Raw genomic sequence first — 23,636 nt, 5'->3', positions numbered from 1 at the left:
TTCTTCAATAATATCCAACTTATGACTTTTAGTTATGTTTCCTTTTAGTGGATTTTTTGTATACACTTTTAGTGTTTGTGTTCTTGGCTCTTGAGATCACTCTTTAAGAGTGGTTTGCTTTATTGGTGCTTCCACCCCTTTTCATTACATGGTATCAGAGCAAGGTTGGTGATCGGGCTTCTCTTCTTTTTGGTATCTTGGGAAATGTGCCTCTCAAGCTTTTGAAGAAAGAAAGACTATTCGGTACCTATTGAACGCGAATCTAAAGTAGAGCTCTCTTTTAAGCTCAATGGATCCAATTACCTCATGTGGGCCTCCGCTATGGAAAATCATCTAAGAGGTAAGAAACTTTGGGGTTTTGTTATGGGAACTACTCCCGAACCCTCTCTTGTTCTCACTAAAATTGAAAGTGGGATTGAAAAAGCTTTAGATGACGATGAGCGCATCAAAGCTATCAATGACCATCAATCCAAAGTTGAGGATTGGGAAAGTAACCATGCCAAAATTTGGGCATGGTTTATGAACAATGTGGACCTTAAAAATTGTGCCAACATTGCTAAATTTAGAAGAGCCAACGAGGCATGATTCTTTCTTAAGGGTATGTATACCTCAAAGGATCTAGCTAGACAATTTTTTTGTCAAGAAAAAATCCGTTCTACTAAACAAGCGGATATGAGTGTCCGTGATTACTTTAGTTCTTTAACTCATCTTTGTGATGAGCTTGTTCTTCTTGAGCTCAAATGGGTGGCTCCGGAAGATATTGAGTTAAGAAGAGAACAAATTGAAAAGGAGCATTTCTTCCAATTCCTCCATGGTCTTCGGTCGGAATTTGAACATGTTAGGGCATCCCTTCTCCATAGAAGTAGAGCCTTACCCATTGAAGACGCCCTTGCCGAAGTATGCCAAGAAGAAACTCGTCTTAGCATAAGTATTAAGAATGATGAAGTTTTGGCCGTTACTAAGCCTGGATCAAATGTAAAAGCATATAGACCTCCCCACTTTAACAAAAATAATGGATATAGAAAGGGAGTGATTTGTCACTATTGTAATGAACCGGGACATATCAAGCCGGTTTGCCCAAAGCTTAAGGGAAAAGTGGCCGCGGTTGGAGAAAATTCTCTAAAGAAGGAAGAAGAAAGTATCAAAGGAGATATCAAAGATACTCTTAATCATATCTCCGAAGTTCTCTAACATCTTCTCAAGACTTCTTCATCTTCAACATCAGGAGCCGCCATCACCTATTCTTTATCACCTCCATGTATGTGGATACTAGACTCCGGTGCTTCTTTTCATATGACATCTCATAAAAACTCTCTTTCTAATGTTTCTTCCGAACCCATATCTTCTTATGTTTCAACGGCCGATGAGACATCTGTAAAAATTGAAAGTATTTGAACACTTGATTTTAAAACTTCTCAAAACTTCTTTGTTCCTAAAGTAAGAGTCGTTCCAAAAATTAATCTAAATCTTTTTTCCGTTTCCCAAATCACCGATCATGGATGCCAAGTCTCTTTCTCACCTAAAGATTGCACCGTGCAGGATCTCCAATCAGGGAAGCTGATTGGGCAAGGCCATAGAAGGGGTGATCTTTATTTTATGGACTTTTTGACTTCCATCAAAGTCTTTTTGCAATCTTATAAAGGACAAAAGTATTGGAATTTGGCATGAGAGACTTGGTCATCCAAATTTTGTAAATATGTCTCTTTTTCCTTTTTTGAACAATACTTGTAAAGACAAACACATGACTTGTAAAGATTGTATTTTTGGGAAATCTAAAGTTATTCCATTTTCTCAAAGAAATTATGTCACCACTCGGTTTTTTGAACTTGTTCATTCCGATGTATGGGGACCTTCCCCTATTTTATCCAAAGGAGGATTTTCATACTATGTGGTCTTTATTGATGACTTCACTCGATTTACATGGATTTACTTCTTAAGTCGCAAATCCAAAGTTTTCTCTTTGTTTAAAGAATTCCATGCAATGGTTAAAAATCAATTTTTAGGAAATTTATCAATTCTTAGATCCGATTCAGGAGGCGAATATATGTCCAATGAATTTCAAATCTATTTGAAAGAAAATGGTATTTGCCATCAACGTTCTTGTCCAAACACTCCGCAACAAAATGGTCTTGCGGAAAGAAAGCATAGACACATAATTGAAACCACAAGAACTTTATTAATTTCAAAAAATATTCCAAAATCCTTTTGGGCTGAAGCAGTTCTAACTTCTAACCTCAACATATCTTATCAATAGAACCCCTTCATCTTCTTTGAAAAATCTCTCTCCATTTGAAAAACTTTACAATATGTCTCCCGATTACAAAAGACTAAGAATTTTCGGATGTAAATGCTTTGTTCTAACTCACAAAAATGATAAACTTTCTTCAAGGGCAATTGAATGTATTTTCTTAGGATATGGCGAAAAACAAAAAGGCTATCAATGTTTTGACATATTTAAAAACAAACTTTATATCTCAAAAGATGTCACATTTTTAGTAGAAGAAAATGGTTTTTCGCATAAACCAAATGAAAATATTGATTACTCTTTTTTATTTGACTTGTTACCTCAAGAAAAGTCATAGATGAATCTAGTGAAACTCTCGTAGAGGATCATTTTGAACCTCCAAATGATGACCAAAATTTAGAAGAAAATATACCAAGGCAAACGCAAGTCTACTCTAGAAGGAATGAAAGTAATCCTCCTTGTGCCCTTGAAAAATTCTCTCAAAACGAGTCGATTGAAGAATCCTCTCAAAGAAGATCAAATCGTATTTCTAAAATACCAAATAAATTTGTATCTTATGATTCTTTTTCTCCAAATTTTCGAGCATGTTTGCTAGCCCTTCACTCATTCCACGAACCATCTCATTATAATGATGCTAAAGAATATGCTCATTGGAATGAAGCAATGGAACTTGAACTTAATGCACTTAAAAATGCACAAACTTGGGAAATTATTGATCCTCCTAATGGCAAGAAACACAATGGATGTAGATATGTTTTCAAAGTAAAAACTAAGAGTGATGTCTCTTTAGAGAGATATAGAGAGATATAAGCCTAGGTTAGTAGCCAAAGGATATGCCTACGAATATGGGGTAGATTATGATGAAACTTTTGCCCCAGTTGCTCGAACGACTAGTGTTCAAGCTCTTATTGCAATGACATCTATTAAAAAATGGCCAATTTTTCAACTTGACGTTAAAAAAGCATTTTTAAATGAAAATTTAAGTGAAGAGGTTTATATGGAACCACCTCCGGGTATGAATTTAAATGGAAAAATTTTAAAATTAAAAAAAGGCTTTATATGGACTTAAACAAGCTCCTAAAGCCTGGTATGACAAGTTTAGTAATGTATTAATCAATTTGGGATTTAATTCTTGATATACTGACACTGCTCTTTTTGTTAAGAAAACATGTGATTTCATTGTTATTCTACTGTTGTATGTTGATGATATGATCATCACTGAGAGTGACAAAAAGAGGGTAAATGATGTGAAGTCTATGTTAAAAGAAACTTTTGATATGTCTGACCTTGGATTCTTGAGATATTTTTTAGGAATTGAAGTGGCTTACTCCTCCCGAGGATATATTCTATCTCAAATCAAATTAGCAGCAGACATTTGTACCAAGTCTGGAATATCCGACGAAAAGAAAGTTGAGACTCCCGAAGTTATCAATGCAAAACTGAGACTTGAGGATGGTGTTCTACTTGAGGATCCAACCCCCTATCGTCAATTAATTGGATCTCTCACCTATTTATCCATCACTTGTCCAGATATAGCTCATGCGGTTCATGCTCCAAGCCAGTTTCAGCATGCACCTACTTCAGTTCATATGGCGGCCGTAATGCGAATTGTGCGATACATCAAAAATACCAGCTCTAAAAAGCTCTTCTTATCATCTTCCTCATCTCTTGAATTAACTGCTTTTACTGATGCTGACTGGGGAAGAAATCCCAATGATCGTATCTCAACTACTGGTCTTTGCATTTTTAGGTGAATCTCTTATTTCGTGGAGATGCAAGAAGCAACAAAAGGTCTCACTATCATCCACTGAAGCTGAATATCGGGCCATGACAATGACAACTATGGAAATCGTATGGCTCAGAAGTCTCCTTGGTGACATGGGCGTCCTAATTTCCTCTCCCACCAAGTTTTGCTGTGATAACAAAAGTGCGATCTACATTGCAAGCAATCATACTTTTCACGAGCGGACAAAGCATATCAAAATGGATTGCCATTATGTTCGAGACGAATATCTCAGAGGAACTATCACATTACCATACGTTACTTCAGAATATCAACTGGCTGACTTCTTCACCAAAGCGCTCTCAACTCCATGATTTATGTTTCTTCTTAGCAAACTTTCGGTCTTCTCCCCGTAAAGTTTGAGGGGGCGTGTTAAATTATGTATATATAAATATATATATATATATATATACATATACTTATATATATAAGTATATATATATATACATATATGTATATATATACATATTTCTCTTTTGTTACCCCAAAAAACCGATAGGAGTATTTTGGTAAATCCCCATGTAATCTTTTCCTTTTTTTATTTTTCCTTTTCTCTTTTTCCTTACCTTTTTCTTTTCCTTTTTTCTTTTTTGTTTTTCATATTGTAAGACTACAAGGGTCCCCACTCATCTAGTCGTTGGGGCCCCAACAGTCATATTTATGACCGTTGGGGCTCCCAACGACTAGATGGGAGCCCCCTTGTGGTCCCTTCTCTTTAGTTTCCTCCTCTATAAATAGAGGAGGCTTTCTCTTGTATAAGCAAGGGGTTTTCACCCTCTTCTTTCTTTCTTCAATAATATCCAACTTATGACTTTTAGTCATTTTTCCTTTTAGTGAATTTTTGTATACACTTTTAGTGTTTGTGTTCTTGGCTCTTGAGATCACTCTTCAAGAGTGGTTTGCTTTATTGGTGCTTCCGCCCCTTTTCATTACATTAGCATGGGCAAACTGGTTAATAGATAGCAGGACTATGAGTCAAATTAGATAGGCCATCCTAGCATATTGGACAAGCGCCAAAGAAATGAAATGGATAAGGTTTGGAAGTGGTGGTGTTCACTAGCTTGGCAGTATACCTGAATGGATACAAAATAGGATGACTTTTGAAAATGTGTACTGTGATGTATCCGTGATTCATATAATAAGTCAAGGTGAGATAAATCTATGCATAAGAGAGAACTCGCAAGGAAAGAGCATCCACTGGTTTGGATCTTGAATTCTAGATAGCTTAAACATATTAGTGTCAATCATAAACATAGACACTTTATCTTCTGATTTTGCTTATCTACCTTGGGGTAATGCCTTGTCATCTTCAACTTCCTAAACTCTCTAATTCAGTGAAAGTTTCAAGTCTCTGTGATCTTTTCTATCCAGAAGTTCACTCGAGAAATCTGTTTATATAGTGGAACTCCTCCCTTCATATGAGGAAAACTGGTTCAAATCCTTTCCCTGTTATGTTAACCCACTTCTTTCTTTTCTTTTATCCTGTTTTTTGGATAGTATGATTGTCTGCATTTTGCTGGATCCAGCTCAAGCTCCAAAAACAAAGTTTAAGTTTGGTACAGGTTGTAGAGGGCAGCTTGAATAGACCAAGCTTGGTATTAGGTCAAATGTTTATAGTGCTTCTTATAAAAGTGAACTATGCTTATCTAAAGAAAAGACTGATTAAAATCTCAAAAGGCAAGATATCAAATGGAAAAACTGCCACAAAGTGAAGGCAACTGGACTACATGGGGTTAATCATTGTGATGTTGTTGGATCATTCATGTATCAACAAGAGACAAGCTGGGACTGACACTAAGGCTATTCCCAGTTTCTAAAGATGCTCTTTGTGGCATTACCATTTGAATTTTTAAATTTTGTAGTTGCTGTCGCATGTATGCCTTACAGTCTGTGTATCATGACGATGTCTTTGATCTGCTTGTCCTTATTATCTGAGTAATAAAATGAAAAGTGTCATTGTTAACTTATCTTCAAAGTTTTGCAGTAAGCTTGAGACGTGAGAATGAACCAGCAGCAGTCACTGCACCCAAGACCTTCTAATGGACTTGGACGCAGGAAGTCAGACCGAGAGACAACAAACAGACTTGATAATAAGCTACAACCTGCAAAATTTCGTCCCAGCAATTTTGGTGTTACAGGTTCAAGTCATTTTCTTAGCTTGCTTTATATTGGTTCAAATGTTTTTGCCTCTAGGCTATGTCACCTATGCACGGGTGCAGGTGCGGGTGCGCTATGTAACATGGACTCTTCTAACAGGGCACCACACCCGCGTTGTGCCTGCACCCATGCGGTTGCAACACTTGGACACGGCTTCCTTTGTGTCAGGTGAAGTCAACCACACTGAGGTTCATTTCTGTCCAAAAGTAGATTCAATTAATCCTAACCAAGTCCAGTTTTATCTATATTATATATAAATATATAAATGCACACACATACACACAGTGTTGACTTAAAACTGTTAAAAATTATATATATATATATATATATATATATATATATATATATATATATATATTCCCTTCCCTCACCCAAGTTTTTTTAAAGTGCCGTATCTCTGCATCCGCACCCGTATCTGCACTCACACTCGCACCTATGTAACATAGTGGGTGGTACGACACGGTCCAAAAAATGTGGCTACGGGGACACAGCTATATATATATATATATCTCATAAATTTACAAATAAATTCAAAATAAACTGAATCTAATCTACATATATATGCTATATCTAAAATATATATTATATACTGAAAATATACAGTTATAAACTGAAAATACAATTACAAATTATAAATTATAAATTATAAATTAAATACAAACTTGTATGTACGGAGGGTAAAATGGCGTGTCTGGGTGTCGACGCATGTTGACACGAGGATACGCCTGTCGACACGGGTACGAAGGGCAAAATGGAGTATCCGGGTACCATAGCCTCTAAGTAAAGATTGGCCATCTATATGATCAGATTAACTTGGATGTGCCCAGGGCAGGTCAGGTCAGGTCAGGAATCACTCTGGCAACACTGGATGATTTTAATGCTGCCTAGGCCTTTTATATTCTTGCCGCTCTTGTGTAAATCAGTCTTGAGGGCTTTGCCAAGTCTCCTGACTTTTAGAAGTCACACATTTTTGAGACCTGGGACTTGGATGTGCCATGTGTTAAGTTGGCAAGTTAGTGGCAAATCTTAAATTTTCTAACAGGATTGTTGTATAGATCTTGTGAATGGAGGCAAAGGTGGAGGATATGAAAGTCCTTGTGATCGGCTATTATTCTTGACAACAAGCCTTATTGGACAAAGCGTTGAAGCCCAGGTTAAAAATGGATCTATATTCACTGGAATTTTTCATGCAATGAGTGCTGAAAAAGAGTTCGGTAAGTTTGAGATGCTGCAGCTTTCAATATTCTATCCAGATCTTTTGCTGTTCAAATGATTTCCTTGTATAATTCACATGACCTATTATTTTCAGTTTTCCCTGGATCCTTTTTTTTAAAATTTTTTTCTGTTAAGAGAACATTTTTTTTCTTTTTCTTTAGGTGTAATTTGTAAGTTAGCAACTTATTGATGTTTTGCAGGCATTATTCTGAAAATGGCTCGGCTAACTATGGATCCTTTCTTCAAGGGCCAGAAATCTCTGTCTGATTTTGCGAGCAAGGCTCCTTCAAAGACATTGATCATTCCATCCAACGAACTTGTGCAAGTCATAGCCAAGGTTTTGCTTCATTTCATGTCTCAAACTAGTCTAGCGCATATTGAAGTTTGTGATCCAGGGAATCCAGTTCTGGTACTTAAATGAACAACATTTGCCTGCCGACTTCAATAGGTGGTATCTAAGTCTGAACCTCCTGTTAAATTCTAATGTAATTCCTATATATATCTACATATATATAGAGAAAGACACATATACATATATATTCCATATATATGTCTACGTGTCTATCTATCTATCTATCTATATATATATATATATTTATTTATTTATTTTGTAATACCCACTAGGGGTAAAATAGTTATTTCTTTGTAACACGCATATTCATTTTTGAATATGCTTTTTCCTTTTTCTTTTTTTATTTTTATTTTTCTTTTTTCTCTTTTCACATTGGAGGGGTCCACCATAGAGTCGTTGGACCCCTCCAACAACTCTATGGGAGCCCCTCCTTGGGTCCCATTTTGTGTATAAATAAGGAGCCTTGCCCCATGTATTCTTCAAGCTTCTTGAAGCTTTTCTCAATAGATGTTCCTATATTTTTTAGCTCTCTTTCTCATTTTGTGCTACTTTGTGGCTTGTTGTATTCTTGCCCATTAGTGGCTCTTTGTTTGTGTGCTTGTGCATTTGCTAGCCACTTTGTGACATTATTTTCTCTCTTTAATATTTTGTGACATGGTATCAGAGCCTTGGTTGTGAAAGTATCATTGGAGTACTCATGCGTGAAGCATTTTTTATTACCCTTTTTGTTGCTCTTCATCAATCTCCTCAACGATGGCCGACAAAGACTCAAGGATTGATCTTTCATTCAAGTTGAATGGAACAAATTATAGAATGTGAGCGGCCGCTATGAAAAATAATCTTAAAGATAAAAAACTTTGGGGTTATGTGTGTGGAACCATTCCGGAACCACAATTAAAGCTCACAAAGAAGGAGGGAAATGAAGAGAAGGTTTTGAATGAAAAAGAGAAGGCCAAAGCTATTCAAGAATACCAATCTAAAATGGAAGATTCGGAAAGCGAGCATGCCAAGATATTGGCATGGTTTATGAACAATGTGTTCAAAATATGTGCCAATCTTGCAAAATTCAAGAAAGCAAATGAAGCTTGGTTTTTCTTGAAAGGTATGTACCAGAGTTACCGGAAGCGCCTAGGCAAAAGGGGAAGCGCGCTTCGGAAGCGCGAAACGTCGCGCTTCCGAAGCGTGAGGGGAAGCGTCCCCCTTTTTTGGGAAGCGCGCTTCCCTTTTATGGGAAGCACGTCCCCCTTTTATGGGAAACGCGCTTCCCATAAATGGGAAGCGCGCTTCCCCCACGCTTCCCCCACGTTTCCCCCACGCTTCCTCCACGCTTCCCCCTCGCTTTCGGTTCGCTTCCGGTTCGCTTCCTAGGTCGTTTCCGAGACGGTTCAGAATTTTCTTCTAAGTGGTCCCACGCTTCCCCCACGCTTCCCCCACGTTTCCCCCACGCTTCCTCCACGCTTCCCCCTCGCTTCCTCATTTTTTTCGCTTCCCCCTCGCTTTCGGTTCGCTTCCTAGGTCGTTTCCGAGACGGTTCAGAATTTTCTTCTAAGTGGTCCCACGCTTCCCCGCTTCCTAAATTTTTGAAAGTGCCTCGCTTCCCGCTCCCGCTTCCCGTATCACTTCCCGCTCCCGCTTCCTCGACTGGTAACTCTGGTATGTACAGCCAAAGCGACCTTGCTAGACATTTCTTTTTGCAGGAAAAGAAAAGAGAAACTAAGCAAGGGTACATGAGTATTAGAGACTACTATAGTGCTCTATCCTCGTTATGGGACATGGCTTCTACCCCTCTTAGTGAAGTATTAGCTGATTTGTGCCAAGAAGAAACTTGCTTGGCCTTAAAAAAGGATATTGATGAGGTACATGCGGTATTAAACCGGGAAACAATGTGAGGACATATAAACTACCTCGCTTTTGGAAAAATAACAATGGTGGTAGAAGAAAAATTATTTGTCACCATTGTAATGAAGCGGGTCATGTTCGACCAGATTGTCCAGGCTCAAAAGAAAGGTGGCTTCCGTTGGAGAGACTTCAAGCAATTCAAGCGAAGAATCAAAGAGAGATGGAGATATAAAACTCTATTGCACAACTTACCGAAACTCTCCAACAATTCATGAGAATCAATTCCTCCACACCTTCCACCTTCGGTGTTGCAATCTCATCAATCTCAAGTATGTCCTCTTGGATTCTTGACTCGGGTGCCTATTTTCATCTGACTTTGAATGCATCTCTTTTATCGAAACCAAGTCTCAATGCTTTTAAATATTTTATTTCCACCGTCGATGGAACATCATTAGATGTTGAAGGAATAAAAAACCTTGAAAAAGTTTATGGTCAAAACAAAGAGTTTTATGTTAAAAAAATAAGAATTATTTCAAAATTCAATTTAAACATTTTTTCGGTCTCTCAAATCACCGATTTTGGATGTAGTGTCTCTTTTTCACCAACCCATTGCTATGTGCAGGATCTCCGGTCTAAGAAGCGGATTGGGCAAAGCCATAGAAGAGGAGACCTATATTACATGGATTTTTTGTCTTTGCCATCCAAATCTTTTTGTAATCATGTTCAATCTAAAGATATTGAGACTTGGCATAAAAGGCTTGGTCATCCTAGCATTTCCAAGTTGTATCTTTTTCCATTCTTGAAAAAATTTTGTAATAAAAAAACATTTACTTGCAATGACTGTATCCTTGGAAAAATGCATTCGCTTCTGTATTCACATAGTAATTTCGTTTCCAAAAGACCATTGAACTAGTGCATTCCGATGTATGGGGACCAACACCCGTTATGTCTAAAAGAGGTTTTTCGTATTATGTTGTCTTTATTGATGATTTTACACATGAGTGTATTTTATTAAAAACAAATCCGATGTCTTCTCTAATTTTAAAGAATTTCATGTTCTTATTCAAAATCAATTTCAAAACAATATAGCTATTTTTAGATTCGATTCCAGAAAAGAATACATGTCAAAAGAATTTTAAAATTATTTTAAACTAAACAGAATTATACATCAAAGATGTTGTCCAAAAACTCTAACAAAATGGTCTTGTCGAGAGGAAGCATAGGCATCTCATTGAAACAACAAGGACTCTTCTTGCTTCTGAAAATGTTCCAAAAAATTTTGAGCCGAAGCTATTCTTACTGCAACTTATCTCATAAATCGTATGCCTTCCTCTTCTTTAAAAAATGTTTCTCCTTTTGAAAAATTGTTTAAAATATCTCCGGATTTTAAAAGATTGAGAATTTTTTGTTGTAAATGCTTTGTTCTCTTTCAATGACAAGATAAATTATCACCAAAAGCCCTTGAATGTGATTTTATTGGCTATGGTGAAAATAAAAAAAGTTATAGGTCTTATGATGTACTAAACAATAAACTACATGTATCGAGAAATGCAACTTTTCTTGAAGACCAAAATGGTTTTGAAATTAAAAAATCTAAAGAACAAATTTATTACTCTTTTCTATTTGACTTAGTACCTAGAACTAAGTCTAATAATGATTTAATTTGTGATCATATTTATGACAATTCACATGAAAATGATGATTTGTCACACGTAATTGATGATCCTCACAATGCGGATTCTAATGACATTCATTATATACTCGGCGTGAGGGGAATGAACATCAAAGTGCTTTCGATAGGTACTCTCAAGATCTCTCCTTAGAAGATCAAGTTTAAGAAACCCAACTTAGGTGATCCTCTAGAAATAGTAGACCTCTTCAAAAATTCGTGTCATATGACTCTTTTTCTCCGACATATAGAATTTGTTTAATGATGACACATTCCTATCATGAGCCTTTCAATTTTAAAGAGGCTAAGCAACATACACATTGGATTGACGCTATGAAACTTGAACTAGAAGCTCTTAACAAAGCAAACATTCGGATCATTGTAAATCAACTATTAGGAAAAAAGGCTATTGGATGTAGATGGGTGTATAAGGTCAAAACTAAGAGTGATGGAACCTTAGAAAGCTACAAAGCTAGGTTAGTTGCTAAAGGATACACCCAAGAATATGAAATCGATTATGAGGAAACTTTTGCTCCAGTAGCTATGATGACTAGTGTACGGACCTTAATTGCTTTAACATTTATTAAACAATGACTTATCTATCAACTTGACGTTAAAAATGCCTTTTTAAATGAAAATCTTTGTGAAGAAGTGTTTATGGATCCTCCGCCGGGACTTGAGATTGGTAAAGGAAACATTAAAAAACTTAATAAAGCTCTTTATGGTCTCAAACAAGCTTCAAAAGCTTGGTATAATTTATTTAGCAAAGTAGTTCTTGCTAATGGTTTTTCCTCTTGTTATACTGACACTGCTTTATTTGCTAAGATTATAGGAGATCACATAACTATCTTATTGTTATGTGGATGATATGATCATCACTGAAAACGATAAAAAGGGCATTGAGCTTATTAAAATTATTCTCATTTTTTTTTGATATGTCTGATCTTGGTTTTCTAAGGTATTTTCTAGGAATTGAAGTGACATACTCTCATAGGGGGTATGTTCTATCTCAGATGAAACTTGCATTCGACATTATTGCTCAGTGTGGACTAACTGACGACAAGAAAGTAAAGACTCCAGAAATAATCAACGTCAAGATGAGAGTCAATGATGGAACTCCTTTAGCAGATCCCACTCCTTATCGTTAGCTGATTGGTTCACTCATATATTTGTCTATCACCAGGCAAAATATTACTCATGCTGTTCACAGTGCCGGTCAATTTCAGACTGCTTTGACTTTAATTCACATGGCGACAATTATGAGGATTATCAGATATTTAAATGGCACCATCACAAAAGGACTATTCTTATCCTCTTCTTCATCTCTTAATTTACTTGCTTATAGTGACTCTGATTTGGGGGGGGGGGGGTAACCCCGTTGATCACATTTCTACAAAAGGTTATTGTGTTTTTTTTGGAGAGTCATTAATTTCTTAGAGATGTAAGAAACAATAGAAAGTTTCTCTTTCTTCCACGGAGGCTGAATATCGAGCGATGACCACCACTACTACTGAACTTGTCTGGTTGAGAAGTTTGCTTAAAGATATGGGCATCCCTTTCTCTGCTCCTTCGAAGTTGTGTTGCGACAACAAGAGTGCTATTTACATTGCTAGCAGCTACACTTTCCATGAACGAACAAAGCACATAGAGATGGATTGCCATTATGTTCGCGATGAGTTCTTACGGGGTACCATTCAACTACCCTATGTTACTTCTGAGTATCAGCTGACAAACTTCTTCACCAAAGCTTTGCCATCGCCTCGCTTCTACTTTCTCCTTAGCAACTCTGAGTGATCTCACCGTGTGTTTGAGGAGGGGTGTTAAATTATATTGTAATTCCTATATATATATATATATATATATATATATAGAGAGAGAGAGAGAGAGAGAGAGAGAGAGAGAGAGAGAGAGAGAGAGAGAGATTCCATATATATGTCTACGTGTCTATCTAGATATATATATTTATTTTGTAATACCCACTAGGGGTAAAATAGTCATTTCCTTGTAACACGCATATTAAAAAACTTTTTCCTTTTTCTTTTTTCCCTTTTCACATTGGAGTGGTCCACCATAGAGTCGTTGGACCCCTCCAACGGTCATATTTATGACCGTTGGAGGGGCTCCATTGACTCTTTGGGAGCCCCTCCTTGGGTCCCATTTTGTGTATAAATAAGGGGCCTTGCCCCCATGTATTCTTCAAGCTTCTTGAAGCTTTTCTCAATAGATGTTCTTATATTTTTTATCTCTTTTTCTCATTTTGTGCCACTTTGTGGCTTGTTGTATTCTTGCCCATTAGTGGCTCTTTGTTTGTGTGCTTGTGCATTTGCTAGTCACTTTGTGACATTATTTTATCTCTTTAATATTTCGTGACACATCCATGATTCTGATTTCAGCCATCGTGAATGATAATTTTCTTAGGTACAGAACAGTTAAAATTTTCTATTTCTACACTGATTGATTATCATTATCATTTTCTTTAATTTCAGGATGTCCCTTTGACAACCAGTGGCTTTGACAATATACATGCACATGAAAAACGACAAGATATCATGACAGACTCTTTGATATCCCAGTCTCATTATGTTGAGGTCAAGAGGGAGCTTGAGCGCTGGGTTCCTGATGATGATATTCCACAATTTCCAGAGTTGGAAAATATCTTTGAGAACACCTGGAACAGGTGAGTGTATGACCTTTATTCATTACTTTTAGCAAAAAGCATATCATGCTTGATCTTTTTGTCAAGAATACCATCTTTCTATCATTCTTTTTCTGACTGCTATACTTTTTATTATCTTTTTAGAGATGATGGTTATCCTGAATGTGGTTCTGAAACCCCAGCATATGCATACGGATAGGCCTAGTGTTATTATGATAATAAGTATCGATCGCAGAAAATGGGTCAAAGTCTTCTTTGTGATACGTGTATCTGAGCAACTATAGCTACCTGGCTTTCTGTATGGGTCATTTCCTGCAACCCATGGCTTCATAGCCAAATGTTCTATGTAGGGTCTATAGGTGCCTGGCCTTGACCTGTAATCCATGATGGTGATAACTATTAGGCGAGACTTTGTATAAATAATTGCATCATCATAATGAGCCTTGTCCCATCCACAAGGGTTTGTTTTTGCAGGTTCAATTTCTCCATGTAAGTTTGTGAATGTCATGTGCTATCCTATTAAGTATTCTGGATAGGCCATGGAACAAGTAAAAGATGTAACTTTTACAGCTTCAAGGGTCTTTTTATCCCTCTTCATAGAAATGTTTTGTTGACTTTTCACAAATAGACAGGTAAGGGCCCATTAATGTGAATCCAATACTGCATGGCTAGCTGGTAATTAGTTTTTTTTCCTGGGAATCCTGACTCTGCACTTTCATCAGAGCAAGGATTTCCTATTTCAAGTTTTCCATATTATCCATTGCCAGTGGTGTTGAAATTTGGTGGAAAAAATTGCTCTGTGATACTGTAGGTCTGTATGCCCCTTATCTGTGTCTGTGTGTGCACTTGCCCACGGGGTTGGGGGAGGGGGTGTGGTTGTGGATTCCATTTCTTTGCATGAAGTGCATAGTAAATTGAAAAAGAATAAAAATTTTCTTTACACATATGCACATTTTGGGTGCTTCTACCTTTTAAGAGCTCAATGCTAAGCGACCATTATATAGTATGAATTAAAACAATAAAATTGTTGCTGAGCTCCCCTTCTCAATAAATTTCCCCTGGTTCTAGCTGTAGTTGTAGTAAATTCTCCGTTATAACATCAAGGAGGCATTATCTTTATGGTACTTCTGAACAAAACACTAACATTCTTTTCTTGTATGATATCCTCATTATGGGATTATTAGTAACAAGAAGTTTCCTGTATCTGATAAAAGGAACTGGGATCAATTTGAAGCAAATGAAGCATTATTTGGAGTGAAAAGCACATTTGATGAGGAATTATACACTACAAAACTTGAGAAGGGTCCTCAAATGAAAGATCTAGAAAAGGAGGCGTTGAGAATGGCTAGAGAAATTGAGGGAGAGGAAACTCGAGATATTCATTTAGCTGAGGTTTCATTTTCAATACCATCCAAATTTTATTTTGGTTAGACTAATCCCATTTTATTAATTTATTCAGATGTTACTTTTATACTGGCTTATTCATCAACAGGAAAGGGGAATTAACCTTCCTGAAGATTTTGAGCTTGATGAAGAAAGCAGGTTTTCAGCAGTATATAGGGGAGCAGATGACGGAGTGTGTGAAGAGAATGATGGCACATTATTTGATTCCTGTAATTCTGAAACTTTTGGTGTGCCGTCCAAACCTAATTCCATTCCATGCTTACACAAAAAGAAATCCAGTGATGGAACTCAAACTTCATCAGGCTTTAGCTCTGTGGTAATCTCTCAAACATTTACATTTATGAGATGAATCATGCTTTTAATATGGCTTGACAGTAGTGCGTTGTCATTGTCGGTATGGTCCTTCTTTGAGCTCTAAAATATTCACTCCTAAATTTGTCAGAGAATATCCAATTTCTCCTATTTCCCTTATTTGTTCTAGTCTAAATCTCACATATATTTTGTTCTTGCACAGAAATATATAGGATGTTCATGGCTCATGGTACTGGTAATGCAAATCATTCACTGGGTCATGCTTGCCCCATAGAGCATTCACTAGGTGTTGTCTCAGAATCTCTTAGACGAACATGATTGGTGTTCACCCCTTTGCTTCACTGGTGCATGCAACATAAAATTGTCATTCTGCTCCAAAGAACGTGTAGAAACAGCTTTTACTATAAACAATATATTTTCTTAGTTACAGAAATGATTCAAGTTATTGTGGAAGACAGAAAATCAGTGTTGTGAAAAGTGTTGAGGCATAGCGAGACGCTTCACCAAAATTTGAGGCGAGGCCTTGATTTTTTTTTAACTTTAAAAAATATAAAAAATATCTAAAATTATAAATAAATAAAAAATGCTTTATTGATGAAGCAATAACCAACAAGAAATAAAAAATCTCAAATAAATACTGAAAAAATATGAGATTAACATGTAAAAGTAATATTAATACAACAACTTGATCTAAGGAAGTATCTAAGAAATAAAATATGAGCATTCATTCAATAAAAAATTAACATTAACAACAAAATGCATATTAGCATTAACATCATGTCATAATTAGAAAATGAATGTTAGCATTAACAACCAAATGTTAATATATTTGTCCAAAACTCTTCCATATAAATAGGTTCTCCTTCATCTTCATTCTCTGACTCTTCATCGTCTGCACTTGCTTCCTCCACATCCTCGATCACTTCTTTTGCTTTTCTTTTTCCTTCAATAGAAAATCATGTATTAAATACTTATTTTATGTAATTAAAAAAATACATTTATATTCATAGCAAGGTAAAAGAAATATAGCTTTACTTCGATCTCTTGAAGATCTGTCTTACCTAGAACCACTTTGTGAATCATGAGGTAAAATGACTTTTTCAATAGGCACATGCTCAATGGCATTTATGTCGAAGTTCAGATCCAACCATGAATCCTCCAACCAATTGGGATCACTAGGCAACACTGGATCTTTCTTCTTCATAATCCTCTGATCGTCTGAGTCTATATGATCTAGACATATAGGGTCTTTGGTAGCCTTTCTCCTCATATTTCTCTCTCTTAATTTCATATTGTACATTACAAAAACCATTGCATTTATCTTCTCTTGTTCAAGTCTATTCCTTCGTTTTGTATGCACCTATAATTTCAAATAATTGATAATCAATTATAAGATAGTTACACTTATAAAAATGTATTTAAAAAATAAAATACAAAGTCACAAACCAATGAGAAAGTACTCCAATTCCTCTCACAGCCCGATGCATTGCACGTCAAACTTAAAATTCGAATTGCAAAATTCATCAACTCAGGATTTTCGTGCCCAAATGAACTCTACCAGTCAGCTACATTCAAATAAAACAATAAAAATTTGATAAAAACATTAAGAATGTCATAATTAACAAAAACATAAAAAAATATTAACAAATAACAATATAATTGCAAACTTACCAAGACTTTTAATTTTTCTTGTTGTAACAACTGCCTCTCTTCCAAACAACCCCTTTGACTTTTTAAATGCATCGATTTGTGTTGTAATTTTTAACTGAACATTTGTATCAGAAACCAATTTTTCAACACAATCATAAAAGCCACTCATAACTTTTCCATCCGGGTTGAAGTTGTCAACATAATGAAAATGAGTATTTAAATAATAGGTAGCTGCATGCAAAGGCTTATGAAGTTGCATGTCCCATCGTTTATCAATGATATCCCAAATAGGTTTATATTTTTTTTCAACCTTGTCAAGGTTTGAATCAATTTTCTCTTTTGCTCTATCCATTGCCTTGTACAAAAATCCCATGGCAGGCTCATCTGCATCCAATAATCGCAACACTTTCACAAGCGACAATGTAACTTTAATTGCATATGATATGACAACCCAAAACTTATGATCATTAAGAACAATATAAGAAATGTTCTTAGCATCAGATTTCTTGTAGTAATTAGATGATCTAAAATTTGAAGACAAGAACATTGACTTCAACTCTTTCTTATAACATCCAATACTATGAACTGTGGGATATGTTGTAGCAAAACGAGTGGCGGCTGGACGTAGAAGTTTTTTCTTCTTTGTGAACTTTTTCATCAAATTTAATACTTATGCATGACTAGAGATGTATCTTGTAATTTTTTTTGCCTTTTCCAGTGTCTTTAAAAATTGATCTTTCCAATATCTTCTAACATTAGATCCAAGCAATGCGCCGTATATGGTGTTCAAAAACATATTTTTTTTGCTGTTAACATATTTCCAGTTGCCACATAATTTGGTGCATTATCTGTAATGAATTGCACAACATTACTTTCACAAACTTATTTAACAACTTCTTCAAACAACTTACATAAATTTGCATCAGTTTTTTTCATGTCGTTGATGTCAATGAATTTCAAAAATACTGTCTCAGATGAGCGGTTCACAAGAAAATTACTTAAGTTTTTTCCTTTTTCATCTGTCCAACCATCTGCCATAATGCTTCCGTTAACCTTTGGTCATTCTTTTTTAAACTCTTTTAAAATTTTGTGAGTATCTTTCAAAATTCAGGTTCTAATCTCGTGATAAGAAGGCGGTTTGAACCCTCACCCATAATTTGCAATAACTTCTACCATGGCACCAAAATATGGACTGATGCAAAGATTAAATAATGAAACATTTGCATAAAAAAATCTACCAATGGTACGACATACAATTTTTCTTTAATCCCTTTTGAAAGCAATGTTTATTGTAGTTTATCGTGTTTTTTTGTTCACAAAGAGATCCATAGGACCACCTGTGTTTGTTTTTGCATCACTACATGATCCACTGGTTTCTTTGTGCACATTATCGCCTGTTGATGATCCAAAATAAACACTCCTCCCGGTATTTAACTTGTTTTATTCTTTCTCTTGTTTCTTTTGCTTCTGATCCTTTAGATGATTCTGAAAAAATCTTTTCAGGTGGAACCGCTTCGCACATGCTTACACATTAAGTGATGCTTTAACCTATAAATGCCTTATGTAGTATGTTTATGACAGTAATTGCAAATTACATGTCCTACGAGTTTGGGATCTTTAGTGGAATTTGAAACTTTAACTCCATGATCCCATCCTACATCTTTTTCTATTGTTCAACTGCAAAAATACATATAAGAAAATATATATTAACACAAAAAAATATATTACAAGTACCATTCTTTGATAAAAGACATTCAAAATAACATAAAAAGATTTTGCTGCATTTTATGATTCAATAATTCAATAGTCAACAAATGCACAAACAAACAATAAACTAATTTTAGTTGCAATCTGAATAATGAATACAAACATGCTTGTGTATATGAGAAACCAATAAGTACACAAGATCTTCTTTAACCAAAAAATGTGAACTAAGCAGAGAACATACAAAAGGAATCACAAAAGCGTGGCTCATGTGAAAAGCTTGACCTTAGCCAAATGTTTGAGTTGTGGAGCTTGATTTAGAGTTTTTGCCCTTTCAGGGAGGGGACTCCGGGGGCTCCCCCCAGCACGGGTCCTTAGAAGATTTTTTTTGGGCTTATGTTTGAGACCCAGTTTCTTATGGATCAGACCCGACTTGTTTAGGTTTAGGGCTGTCACCCTTGCCTTGTATAAATTCTTTCTTTTCTTTCTAAAGAAATGAAGTGAATGATGACTTAGAGGATCAATCAAATTCTAAAAGGTGCATTTAATACTTAAAATTTATAATAACAAACAAATATCATAATTATCACAAAATATTAACACAAAAACAAAAACCGATTCAGGTCAATTTTCAACAAATCAGTGAAGTGTCGATTTGACTAAAATTATGCTAATTCGATTTTGTTTTAACAAAAAAAAAATGATCCCACCCATGTCAATGTCATCACAAGGATGGATGATGCTCAACAAGTTGCCCTCCTATACAGACAAACTAGAAAAGAGACGTGAAGAGCATCAATATGTCAAGGAAGAACATATAATAAAATGTGATAATTCTTCATATATATAAACAAAATATGGTGCATTGAACATGGTTTTTATGTCGACCAAAACATCATATACAGAAATCTGCACTATCAACAAAGTCTTAAGATTTGACATAGCCAATTGACTGGACAAAAAGATTTTTTTTTGTAAGGACTCTAGTAGGATATAACAACAACTCAGAGCTAAATGAGCATTTGGAAATGATTGATAAAGGTAGCCTGAGACTTACATGCACATGCTACCTTGAGGAAGACGTGAAAATGGGCTGAGAATTAGAAGAGATAAGAAGAAGAAGAGGAGAACGAGAGAGAAAGAGAAAAAACTAGAAACGAGGGAGAGAGCGTACCTGTTTCGGGGCTCCACAACGAGAGAGTGAGAGAATGTTGTGAGAGCCAAGAGAGAGAGACTACTGTGAGAGCTGCCGTGAGAGAGATTGCTGTGAGAGCTGTCGTGAGAGAGACTGTTGTGAAAGAGAGAGAGAGAGAGTGGGGTGGGAAAAAAACGAGGGGCTTAAACATAAAGGCCCTCAACCCCTTTATGTTTAAGCCCTAATTTTTGGTCAAATGAGGGTTTTGACCCTCATTTGACCAAAATTTTTGAGGCATTCCTCATTTGACCAAAATTATTGCGTCATATGCGCCTTATCCTGAGGCGCAGAGGCATGCCTCGCCTCGAGGCATGTGCCTCAAGGCGTATGAGGTGCATGCCTCGGGGCTTTTACGCTTTATCCATACGCCTCAAGACATAAAACCCCTCACCTTGAGGTGAGACATGCTTTTTGCGCCTTGAGGTGCGTTTTTAATAACACTGCTGCAAATGAATCAAAATGATTAACTTCAGTTTTTAATAGGCATTAGTATTGCTGAAAAGATCATGATAATAATCTTTTCTTTCATTTGCTTCCTAATTGAGTGATATGTCTAAGAGCAGTGTTATGAAAAGCAATGCCTCAGGACATGCGGTCTGCACCTTAAGGCACAGTGCAAGTCCCATGCCTAAAGGTACAAGGTTGCCATGCATTGGTCTATGAAATACAATCACTGGTTGTTCCGGAGAATGCCTTTAGCATAAGTACTACACCTTGCACCTCAATCATATATGGTCAATGTGTTAAAATGTACCCATCAATTGTTGTAATTAGATATATTTTATATATATAAAAGATGATACATATACATATATGGTATATATGTATATGTATCCTCCTATTTATATATATATCAAATATATATTTTCCTTTTGTTTAGCCGTAGGGGTATTTTAGTCTTTTCCTCTGTTTTACGCACATTCACTTTATGAATGTGATTGTAATTTATTTTCTTTTTCTTTTTCTTTTATTTTTTATTTCTTTTTTCTCAAGTACCAAAAGGTACCTTGGGGGGCCCACTCAAATAGACGTTGGGCCCCTTCCAACGGTCACATTTGTGACCGTTGGAGGGGCTCCAACGTCTATGAGTGGAGCCCCTCCAAGGCTCCTTTTTGTTGTTATAAGTAGGGGCTCTCCCCTTTGTATTTCTCAATCCTTGAGGGAGCTCTTGCTCCATTGTAATGGGGTTCTTACCCCTTCTCCATTATTTCTTCAATGATATGCAACTTATGACTTTATGTCATATTTTTCCCTTTTTATGAGTTTTATGTGTTAGCACATTATGTGCTTGTGTTGTTTCCTTTTAATGGGTATATTTGCACTTCACGTGCATAGGTATGGGTTCATTATTGAACCCAATGTATTTCAAGTCATTTTCTAACATGGTATCAGAGCAAGGTCACGATGGGGTTGTCCTTGGGTGCAACGGAAAGCGTGTCGCTCAAGAAATGGTGAAGTATTCATTGCTCTTCTTTTTTTGTTTTGAAGTTATTCGGTATGTATCCCTTTTCTTAAAGTATTATGCATTTGAAAATATGTTTCTTGCATATAGTTTGTTCATTTAATGGTTATGATAGTTGAATTATGTCTTTTCACATTTCGTATGCTCGTATATTTTAAAAATATCTCCCTCAAATTTGGTGAACTCGTTTGTTGTTCAAATATATAATTTGCGTCTATCGAACTACTCATCGCATATAATAGCAATTTATGTTTTTTAAAATTACCTTCAATTATGTGAGATTTATAATTCTTACATAAGTATCTCATGATTGACCTATAAGTTAATTTTTAAAATTATATATATGATTTCTTGCTAAAGTAATGATCTTTGCTTAAAATTTTTTAACTCTCATATGAACCCTAATTTGATTTGAGTTCCTCTTTTTGATTATGAATTTTAGTGCATTTTTTGAAAAAATTTGATATAATCCTTATATGAAAATTTCTCACCCTACATAGAGTGCATAGTTCATCTATTGCATCCTTTTGGTATAAATGATTTCATTTTTCATCTTTATAAACTTGTTGGTTTGTATTTTTCATAAGGTTTTGAAACCTCTTAATAATATCTTTTAAAAATGCCTACATTGGCCATAATATGGTTTTCTTTGTCCTCAATTGCAATTGTTAAAGTTTAAGAATTTTAAGCATTGCTCTTTTTATAAAGTGCATACTTGCTCACTTTTGTGTATTTTTGTATTTTGTGCACATTTGTTTCTCAAATATTTGCGCTTGTATGCATTCCCTCTTTTTTATGAAATACATGCCTTAGTGCATGTTTGTTTACACCTTGGTGTGTATTTGTTCAAGTATTGTATGAGTGCCTTCGTGCACATCTTTTATAAAGCCTTTTGTGCTTACATGTGTATTGTCTTTTCGTAGACATTTTTGCATTATGGAGCCTTTATGCACATTTCTTTTTGTGAAAAATATAATGAATTTAGATATTGAGTCCTTTTTAAATCATTGTAAGTGCTTTTAGCACTTTGTATGTTTCCGCATATCTCATCACAATCAAAGGATTTAAAAAAAAAAATTTGTTGTATGGGACTTAATCCCTAAAATCTATAAATTTTCAAGTATTCTTTCCTTGAGTATTGTGTTAAAGCCTTCTTTGTGAACCATTACGGTTCTTATGATTTCTTTGATTAAAAGCTTGATTGTCTTGATGAATTCTTTATGTTGTTGTGTTTATTGCTTAATAAGTCTTTTTTTGGTATAAATGACTTGTTTGAAGATTAAGCATAATTTGTGTTTATGCAAAATTGTTGTTATAATGCACATTATTGATTATTGGACCTTTTTTTAATCGGTCCTCTTTTCTTTGAAAAATGATTCCTAAAGTGTTTATTGCCTTCTTGTGGCATTTATATTTGTCCATCACATGTTATTTACTGCATCATTGTTTTGGCCTTATTATTGTTTTATTAGAGATGTTTGTTGAGGTGAGTTATGGGCACCTCGTGTTATATCATTTTAGATTGTCCAAATTGCCATATTATAGATGGTGGTTGAGGTGAGTTATGGGCACCTTGAGACTCTAGAATGATTTGGTATATGATCTCTAATTATGTGTGTGACACTCGTTGTTATGTCTTTTTAGATTGTCCACTTACCATATTATAGATGGGGGTTGAGGTGAGTTATGGGCACCTTGGGACTCTAGAATGATTTGGTATATGAGTGTGTCACTAGTTTTATGTTGGCCATTGATCTTATGGATGCTCTTATTTATATATAAATGTGATGGATATATGATGTTTGAAACCTTAAAATGTTTTAAGGTATATTGAAATCAAGGTTTTAGGGATTATTGCCCAACCTTCCATTGTTTATTATGAGTGCATTTGCACATTTGTGATTTTGTGCTTTTTTGCACAAGTGTTTCATATGTTCTTGGTGTGCGTATGTTCACACATTTATTTTCAAGAATTTTATTTTATCGATTATAG

The 23,636-nt window shown here is 35.5% G+C and overlaps 1 protein-coding gene across 3 annotated transcripts in view; it reads left to right on the top strand.

Moving 5' to 3' along the window:
• The window catches only part of LOC149846956 (polyadenylate-binding protein-interacting protein 4-like), a 176,746-nt gene that overhangs the window by 17,132 nt on the left and 135,978 nt on the right, over positions 1–23,636 (top strand). For 2 of the 3 annotated variants that reach the window (XM_089996689.1, XM_089996690.1), the window contains exons 2-7: positions 6,013–6,166; positions 7,241–7,399; positions 7,601–7,737; positions 13,747–13,937; positions 15,131–15,308; positions 15,409–15,636. In XM_089996689.1, coding sequence (XP_089852815.1) covers positions 6,031–6,166; positions 7,241–7,399; positions 7,601–7,737; positions 13,747–13,937; positions 15,131–15,308; positions 15,409–15,636 — 1,029 coding nt within the window. In that variant the 5' untranslated portion in view covers positions 6,013–6,030. Of the gene's footprint in view, positions 1–6,012; positions 6,167–6,274; positions 6,354–7,240; positions 7,400–7,600; positions 7,738–13,746; positions 13,938–15,130; positions 15,309–15,408; positions 15,637–23,636 lie in introns of those variants that run through there. The other variant, XM_089996687.1, reaches the window with a different exon arrangement.

This window comes from Nuphar pumila, chromosome 2, assembly GCF_984573655.1.
Source record: "Nuphar pumila chromosome 2, dmNupPumi1.hap1.1, whole genome shotgun sequence".
In the NCBI taxonomy this organism is placed as follows: domain Eukaryota; kingdom Viridiplantae; phylum Streptophyta; class Magnoliopsida; order Nymphaeales; family Nymphaeaceae; genus Nuphar; species Nuphar pumila.
This window is presented reverse-complemented; position numbering and strand designations above follow the sequence as displayed.